Below are 9935 nucleotides of genomic sequence, written 5' to 3' on the forward strand. Positions count from 1 at the left end.
TAAAAATATTCTAACGGACCCTCTGATGTCACATGGACTACTTTGAAGATGTTTTTATTACCTTTCTGGACGTGGACAGTATACCGTACATACATTCTCAATGGAGGAACAGAAAGCTCTTGGACTAAATCTAAAATATCTTATACTGTGTTCCGAAGATGAACGGAGGTCTTACGGGTTTAGAACGACATGAGGGTGAGTCATTAATGACATAATTTTAATTTTTGGGTGAACTATCCCTTTGAATTTAAAAGTTATTTCAGGGTCAAGTGCCATGGAGTTCCGAGTGTCTGCAGGTTAACATTCCAAGCGCATCCTGTAGATAGTTAATTGAAATAGGCTCATTTTACAACTCCCCCAGAGTTAAACAGTTTTACCATTTTCGAATCCGTTCAGCCGATCTCCGGGTCTTTAGAAGAATGTCTGTAACCAGACAGTTTTTGGTCCCATTGACTATTTATATATATATATATATATATATATATATATATATATATATATATATAATAGAAAATAAATGATATATATAAAATAAATAGTTGTGTATGTGTGTGTGTGTAAATATATATATATATATATATATATATATATATATATATATATATATATATAATATATATATATATATATATATATATATATATAAATAGTCAATGGGACCAAAAACTGTCTGAACAAGTGCAAGTCGACTACATTTATAAAAAGTGATTGTGGTTGAACAATAATTGTTAGCTTATTTGACAAAGACTGCAGAACTTAGGGCTACGTGAGAAACGTCATCGTCAGTATAAACCAATCAGAGGTAGAGTTAGGCGGGTCGTACAGGCAGGAGCTGTATTTTTTTTTATTTATTTACATAAATGACTAAAAAAAAAATAATTCCAGCAACTCAACATGCAGCTGCAATGTTTCACAAGACAAATATCACACCTTTAGACAAATTGACAAGTCATAACAACAACAAAAAAAACCACATATTTGCTCCTTTTTCCTAATTAGACATTCAATATATATATAAATTTAGTGAACACAATGAGGACATTACAGTATCAAAAATTTCTCCATAATCATATAGACTGTATAAAAACATGGACGTAGTGCCCATGACGTCACCCATAGACTCCTCAAGAGCGGTTTTGAAGCTCAAAGTGTGCAGAGTGGGCCGTCGCCATCTTGGCAGCACGTCACCGCGCGACTCTCTCGGATAATCCAAAATGGGCAAAAAGGCGGGAGGCTTAATATAATTTAAACGGATGAGTTATAAAAAAAATTCACCCCCTCACAGTTGTCATGAAGGGCAAAATCAGCAATATAGACTAAAATAATTTTTTGTACCAGGCTGTAAACATGTTTTTTATTGCTGTAAAGTTGGACATTTTAACATGGGGAGTCTATGGGATTGACTCCCTTTTGCAGCCAGCCTCAAGCGGCCAGTTGATGAATTACAGTTTTAGTCACTTCCTTATTGGCTTCACGAGAGAGAGCGGGAGGTTGCCGCTCGAGCATGATCCAATGTTTGGGCGGGAGTGGATGCTAATCCAAATGCTCTGAGTCTGATAATGGACCACATTCAAATGGTGGACTATATTAGACAACAACTGCTGGAACTGACAGAACAAACTGAGCAAGCCATCATTAGTACGGACTTTATATTATACCGGGTTGACTGGCTTTTGGAAAGGATAGGGCAGGTCTCAGCTCTCACAAACTCAGCGTTTCCTCAAGAGTTTGTTTCTGCGTTGGAATCAGTTCGACAGGCTATCCAACTTGAAATGTCCATGGCAGCTGAAGGTGGAACCGCGTATCGAAGTCAGACACGGGACGTACATACAGGACCAGGACGCCCTGCAATACCAATATCTATTAATGTCATATGCAAGTATCTTGAGCTGCACATCCCTGTTACTAAGATAGCCCTTGCTTTAAGGGTGTCTGAAAAAACAATTTGGAGAAGAATGCGAGACCACGACATAAGGTTTGTAATTTAAAGTTTAACTGTCTGAATTTTATTTAGTTTAAAGTAAATTGTTGTAACTCTAACGTTTGTATAACTTTCACAATATGCTTCAGGAACAGTTATTAATGATGTTAATATCCCTGCCATGGGTTGCACCTAGTAACGTTATGTTTAACTAAGTATATTCATTACAGCAGCTTCTTAAATAACGTTACTAGATACTTAAATTGGTTGCACCACGATAAAAGTTATTGGGTCAGAAGTTCACTAGTTTGGACATAAAGTCATAACTAAGACAAACAAGCACGATCAAAGAGACCCATTGTCATGGTACGTGTGCAATAGCTTTGGAGGGCATGAGTCACTTGCGTTGTAGAACATCATAGTAAGCTATATCAAAATTGAAATATATAAATTAGGTAGATGCTGGATTAGTGGTGCAAAATGATATGCAGTTAATGAAATGTTATGCTGGGGAGGGGTGTTTTCTAAGTTTATTGTAACAACTGCAGAAGGGCCAGCCAGGACAAGATTTGCCAAGTAACTGCCCACTAGATGTAAGCTGTAGGCTGTATTTTACTGGTGTTTTATACACCAGTCACACATAAAGGAACATCTGTGCTAAAATATAAGAACCTAAAGCACATTTAAAGACGTCACTCATTTTTAAGGCTGAAAGGTCAGATATGTTGAGCATGGTATAGCTGACTTGATCATCTCATAAGATTACAGAACACAGGATATGGTTGCAAGGCCTTTTCCAATATGGCCATTCAGTGGCAACCAACATGAGCACAGTCTCAAAATAAGGTCAAAAGTTAAGTTTATCACTCACACTTGATAAAGTTAGGAACCTTACATTTATTTAGTTTTAGAAAATTATCATCAATTCCATCTTGGTCAGAGACCAAATATCAATATGTTTTGTTACATAGGGTCCTAGTTTTTATGTTACAAAGTTACATTACTTCTCACAGTGTTGCTAACATAATCAACTGGTCTTTATGTGTTACTAAGTCTATTCCTTAATATTGCAGAATTTCAGATTTCTATGTTGACATGACTGATGCAGAACTTGATAAGATTATTTGTGACATTCAACACATGTTCCCCAACTGTGGCTACAAAATGGTTAAAGGACATCTAAATGGACTATGCCTGAGGATTCAAAGTAAGAACCTATTTTTGTGTTTGAAGGGGCAAGAAAATACTTTTGCCAGCTTTTAATTTAAGAAATCTGGAAGGAAAAATGTTGTTCATCTTTCCAATAGCTGTTATGGAGTGGGCATTTCAACAAATTCAGGTTTATTTACAGGCCAAAATCACTGTTTAAAGTCTCAAATAAAATTAAAAGGTAGGTTTAAGGTATTGCACTTGCCTTTCAGCACTACGAGTTCAACGATCCATGAGGAGAAACGATCCTCAAGGAGTAATGGAGCGCTCATTGAGTCTTCACACAGTGAGAAGAAGATGCTACAGAGTGCCTGCTCCAAACAGCTTGTGGCACATAGATGGGAATCATAAATTAATCAGGCAAGTGTTGTGTAATATGAAAAGCTGTATGGTAAATGGTCTGTATTTGTATAGCGCCTTACTAGTTTTTTTTTTTTCGAAAAGTTCATATTCACACATATTCTTACACCAATGAGCAGTGTAAAGTGCCAACTGGACACCAGAAATGGAAAATAACTCATTCATACACTTTGGACCCATGCTTGTTTTTTCTCAACTGTTTTTAAAGACAGTTAGGGTAGGTCACTTTTTTGTATAATCAGAAGGCAATGCTACTTTTGCAACAACATGTCTAAAAATTAGTGGTGGGCCGTTATCGGCGTTAACGTGAGACTCTTATCGGGCGATAAAAAAAAAATATCGCCGTTAATCTATTCTCAAAGTTGGGTTGGGAGCTGGCTCTATACTACACAAGCTATGATGACTTTCACCTTGATATTTTAGCGTGGATGTATATCTAGCCATATCTCACGGAGAAATGCACTTCAAGATAACTAGTAAACGTGAACAATACTAGCCGCAAAGCAGAATCAAATTACACTTAGAAAGGTCACTAGACATTGTAACGCGGTGTGTTAAGGGAAACAAAAAAATTAAGGATAGCTCGCAGCTGGAATTGACAGACTCACAGAGGCGATTCACTCGCTCTTTATTGCCAAAATCAAAATCGTGCAACTGTCTGCCTGACGGTTCACTTTCCACAGCGTCACTTAATGAACAAAAATAGATTAAGATGAAAATAACATAAACTGAAAACCTCGCATACATGCAGGTGCTCGACGCGCAGCTAAAATATAGACTTGCAGAGAGTTCAACAGAGCGCAGCTCTTAAAGGGGCCACTCCTATTTTCGCTCTTTTCAACATGAACAACCTCACAAAATGGTCTAACTTAGCGCAGTTGGGATACATTGACTATCTGTGTCATGAACAATATACCTAAAAGGAAAACTTACTTTGTCACAAACTTTCTCTTGCACTTAAACACTGCACGTGAATGCGTGCACGTGATATAATCACTCAACTGACGTAGCTTCGTGAATAGGCAATTACATGCCGTACATGCTGAGAATGCTGTACTACGTTATTTGCGTACGGTACACATAAACGTCACACACGTGGCTTACTTAATACTTAAAGGGAGCAAATTTACAACAATCTTATTGAACATGATTTATTTTCATCACCAATTATAATAGTACTTTGCTTTCTCAAGCAGTTTGTAATGCATTTTGTAAACAGGAGATGAGCCCCTGGTCTAATGTGCCACCTGGCTTCAGAAACCCGTTCTCAAAGACTTACTTTTAGTCATTATTTGGGTAGCACACATATTCTGAATGCCTTCGGTAGAATTCAAATGAGCCATTTTAATCTAGATTGATCTAGATTAATTCCAAGATTACAGTGAGGTTAATTTAGATTAAAAAAAAAATCTATGCCCACCACTAGAGGTCGGCCGATATATCGGGCCGATATTTGTCATTTTTTAATATATCGGCATCGGCCGATATCCGTGTTTAGTAGAGCCGATTTAAGTTCAGGCACGTCGGCGGGCAGCCCCGTGTTATTGGTGCAGTGGAAAGTGCTGCTGCCGCATGTGAAGGACCCCAAGCCAAAACTTTTGGAAGATTCAACAATAGTCCTGGGAGATAAAGGTAGTCAGAGAATTTCACTCTGTAAATGAGGTGGAGTAGGTGGCAGCTCTCACAAACACTGCAGCGTGATTGAGGGCTACGTGACCGCACCGTGTTCGGAGAGACAGCTGTCCTGGAGCAGCACAGAACGTTGAATGACATTTGTTCGGAAGCATGGTTTGATGCAGACAATAGCCGGGTTTCCATCCAACTCATTTGCATTTAGGGATGTCAATATTTGATCATTTCCATGATCTATCGTCGTTTAAATTAACAATCAATGAATAAGCTTAATGCTGCAAAATGCGTCTGCAGCGGTATTATTATTATGTGCAAAAGCCACTCGGAAAAAAAGCTTTCTCACCCGAATTAAAGGGGTTTTAGTCTGAATAAAATGCTAGTAGCAGGACTGTAAAATGAATATGTGATTATGATCATTTGATAAAATGAAGAGAGCGTGCCGTACGTTTGAGATCATTTTACTTTGTTGACTGTTTCTCGTCAAGGAGACCGCTGAACGCGCCTCTTTAAATGGTTTCGTGGTGCTCGTTGTTGTATTTTAAAACGCAATTGCAATGTTTTCAAATAACACTATAGTATTAAAAATAAAATGATCCCAAACGTAACTGTGGCGCTTGTGGCTGTGCAGTCAGTGAACCGCTTTTTTCACATCAAACATTTTATGCGAGTATTATGACCAGTACTTTATTTGATCCTGTTCTGCAAAATGTTCGATTTTGAATTTTTTGCATTCCGGTAGGCCTATTTGTTTTTAAAAATCCTGCATTTACAGTGCATTAGATCGTGACAGTGGGTGTGTGCGTGCAGACGAGGACGAGCGAGCGCGGGTTTGGCTAGATGTATTTGGAGGTTATTGCTCACGTCTCGTTCTGCACATATCCAAATGTTTCCATATTCGCAATGTATTTGAATGTTAAACTATAATATTTTTAATTTTTTTAATGTAAACTAGACGGAAAAGATCATCCTCTTCACATGAGCAAAAACGTCCTTGGCATAACAGCAGAGTGGACCGGTATATTACGGTCTATTTAAACTGACCAGTGTAACCTTTTATATGTTTGGTTACTGTACTTAATCTTAATAATGAACAGACTGCGGTGTAAGTTTGAAGTTAGAATGCACTTTAGATGTTCTGTGTCATTTATACCAAACACAAATGTTGCTGGTTGCTAGTGTGTTTGCAGCACTACTATTATTTATTTTTTATATATTTTATTTTTTATATTTTTCAGTTTTAATTGATTTTTATTTATAAAATTTTATTTCTTTTATTTACATTTATATTTAAGTTTACATTTATGTTCCAACAAACTTGAAAAATTCTGCTTGATAAATGCTCTAAAACTTTTATGTAAATTATTGACTTGTTTATAAATGTTGTGCATCCACTTATTATTAGTGTGACATTTTAGCATGCAAATGAAGGGGAAAACTTCAAGATATCAGCCCTAAAAATCGGCAGCACATATCGGCCATCGGCTGACCCTGACCTCTAAACATCGGCATTGGCTATAGAAAAACACATATCGGTCGATCTCTACCCACCACTAATAAAAATGCACATTAACACAACCATTTGTATTTGGGGCTGGTGAAAATGTTCATCAGAAAGCCCTCATTTTGTGAAACAATGATTATCAAAATATTTACTTTAACCATCATTAAGTAGACTGAAAGCCTAATAATGTGACCTGGTAAAAAGAATGTTTAAGTGTCTATGGTTATTTTTGTTAACCACAGTGAGTTACACTAGTGAGTAATTTTTGCACAAACTGCTTATTTCGAGATCAATAACAGTCTCTGACATTGTATTGGCATCTCTTACAATTCATGACTACATTGTGCAAAATCATGTAATTTTTTTTTGTATATGCGAAAGACTGTTGGACAAACCATGTATTCAGTGTTTGTCTCTTACAAATTTATTTTTTAAAATGTTTTATTATTTGTGTAGGTGGCGCATAGTTATCCATGGTGGCATTGATGGCTTCAGCAGACTTGGTTATCTTGGTGCATCCACAAACAACAGGGCTGAGACTGTCTTAAATCTGTTCAAACATGCTGTCAGAAACTACGGAATTCCATCTCGTGTGCGGAGTGACAAAGGAGGTGAAAACAGAGATGTTGCTACTTTCATGGTGCACCATAGAGGAACCAATCGAAACTCTCACATTGCGGGACGCAGTGTCCATAACCAAAGGTATGTAAAAAGCCAAGAATTGATTTTGTGTAGAGCGACACACATGCCAACCACTGGCGGTCACTTTTGTGAAAAAAATGTAGCTTTTTGAGATTATTTTACATATCTAAAGACGTTTCTGTTTTCAACGCCAAATATAGGCAAAACCTTGGACAACTAACAGGCATTAGAAAAAAAATTAGTAAAAAGGGCGCTTGAGACACTGATATTTCTGATACAATGACAAACAGGATTGCAACATTCTCGAAAAACAATAAGCAGAAACAATAGCCATAACATCTATGAAAAACATTACTACAGGCTTCAACATGCCTGTGTTTAGCAGCTGAGCATCTAGGTCTATTCATAAAGCCTAGCGCAAAACTATTGCAAATCAAAGTGAAAGTAAGTAGCAGACGCTTAACACACAATCATCTTCATTAAAAGTAAAGAAACGAGATGATCTTACCAGGGCTGTTGCCGCTCTCTCTTACTGAAGTCTTTGATTTAGACATTTTAGCTGATGGTCAATAAAATGCAGCTCATAGGCAATCTGTTGCTTTCTGTGACGTGCACTCTTTTATATCTGAATATAGCGCGGTAAATGAGGATCGGATTTTAATCCGTTTTGCAAAAACATGTGTAGAATATAGATGTAAATAAGGACTGCTGCTTTGAATTTATGACAATGTGTCCTTGTTATAAATTACTCTACAATTAATTGTGGACAGTTAAAGTAACACTAAGGTTGTGTTGTCTGGTTAGATGTTGTTAGTGGAGTTGTATGTTTAAGACTGTAGGAACGTGACCCGATCTGGCAAACTTGTATAGTGTGGATAGGGCTGATAAAGGGCCGCAAAACGAATCCAGAAGTGCCATTCACACCCTGTCACGACTTGATGAACCACTGAAACGATTTTGGAAACATTATTTGAAGGTAAAAAATCCTACTTAGTGTTGCTTTAACAGCTTTTTCTTCCAACAGAATTGAGAGGCTGTGGCGAGATGTTTACATCTGTGTGTTGGATGTTTTCCATTCCATCTTCTCATGTTTGGAAAGCATGGGTTTGCTACATCCAGACAACGAGCTCCACCTGTATGCTCTCCACTGGGTCTTCATACCTGTGATCCAGTCCCATCTCGACTTCTTTGTCCAGGGATGGAACAACCACAGCATCAGAACTGCCAGGAATATGTCTTCCCTGCAAATGTGGCATGTATTCAGGAACAGTGAAGATCTCATGCAGGTAGTGATTTTAACAGGGAAAAGCCTCTGCTACACATGCACTCACTCCACAGGGTAACTGCTGTGTGGCGACTGGGCCTATTCTTGCAAGAATAAATACTTCTCTTTTTATAAATTTGACTGTCTCTTACGCAGTGATGATGTTTAATGTGATGATTTTTTATTTTTTTTGGCCACAACACAACATTAGCTGCGGTTGCTCTGAAATGTCTGCAATCTCGCTAACAATGTCAACAATAATGTTGTCCCTGTTGAAAAAAATATTACATTAAAGAATGTTCGTGTAGTAGTTCAATGATTCTTAAGTTGCTTGCATTTACGCTCTGATTCTTGGCTTTTATTTGGATTTTGTACTGTTTACTTTTTAAAATAGCCATTTTGCTCTTCAACAGGTCAGTGAACAATATGGGACTGACTGGAGTGGACCAAGTGCAGCAGGGGTGGACACTCATCTTGACATTCCAGAGATTGAGCTTCCATGGCAGCTTACTGAAGCAGACTTTGCCCTTTTACCTCAACCAAGCACAGAGCAACGTGACTACGGTGTTCAACTTTATTGTGAAACTGTGGAAGTATTGTCTAGATTATTGTAAGGAGAACCAGGGTATGTCCAAGATACAGCACAACTACAGTAATTCAGCCCCCCTAACAGCCCGGAAGACTTTGTCTTTGACAAACTACCCTTCTCCTTGTAGTCCTCTCCTGACAAAATGCATATATACTCACAGAGGACAAGACACAGACCATTATTGATAAAAAGGGAAGTCCTTAATTGAGATTAATTTACTGTAACAATTTAGCCTTTATTTTGCTTTACTACACTACTTGTATTATGCAACAAAAAAGAAAGATAATAAAGTGTCAAGACAAGATTTTTATGGGGGAATTCAGGCACCACAACAACAATTACAGGGAGAACAGAAAAGTACAGAAGGTAATTTAAAGATATAACAAACAAAATAAAATCATGTAATTATAGGTCATATTATATATATATATATATATATATATTTAAAGATATAACAAACAAATATATATATTCTTTATATATATATATATATATATAAAGAACTAAGAGGAGAAAATAAACTACAATACTTGAGAATAAAGTGCCAATGTGTCTGAGTGAGTGAAAAAGTCTGGAGTCTAGTGGTGTCTATTGATCCCGTTTTTACAGAATGAGCCGTAGCTTGGCTGTGAGCACTTCTGGAAACACTGCAGCAAATCTCTGACCCAAAGCTGTGACACCAAGTGGTCCTTCATGTCCAGGTGAAACATCTATCTGCAAGAAGGATAAGTCAGTGGGTGGGTTATATATTGTTATAAGAAAAGTTACTGAAACATGGCCTTAACGGTTCAACAGTCCCCTCTAGTTCTTTGGTTCT

The 9935-nt window shown here is 37.3% G+C and overlaps 1 protein-coding gene across 1 annotated transcript; it reads left to right on the top strand.

Moving 5' to 3' along the window:
- Positions 1–6669: 6669 nt before the first annotated feature.
- On the top strand, positions 6670–9554 carry LOC122144200. The gene is made up of 3 exons (XM_042754921.1): positions 6670–7325; positions 8290–8551; positions 8943–9554. Exons 1-3 carry the CDS (start codon positions 7060–7062, stop codon positions 9141–9143), a joined length of 729 nt encoding a protein of 242 aa, XP_042610855.1. The 5' UTR covers positions 6670–7059; the 3' UTR covers positions 9144–9554.
- Positions 9555–9935: the final 381 nt, after the last annotated feature.

This window comes from Cyprinus carpio, unplaced genomic scaffold, assembly GCF_018340385.1.
Source record: "Cyprinus carpio isolate SPL01 unplaced genomic scaffold, ASM1834038v1 S000006615, whole genome shotgun sequence".
Lineage (NCBI taxonomy): Eukaryota > Metazoa > Chordata > Actinopteri > Cypriniformes > Cyprinidae > Cyprinus > Cyprinus carpio.

Coding starts and splice junctions, on each gene's coding strand:
- LOC122144200 (XM_042754921.1), top strand. CDS start 7,060: ATGTTTTATTATTTGTGTAGGTGGCGCATAGTTATCCATGGTGGCATT. Junction 7,326..8,289: donor CGCAGTGTCCATAACCAAAG/GTATGTAAAAAG, acceptor TTCTTCCAACAG/AATTGAGAGGCTGTGGCGAG. Junction 8,552..8,942: donor ACAGTGAAGATCTCATGCAG/GTAGTGATTTTA, acceptor GCTCTTCAACAG/GTCAGTGAACAATATGGGAC.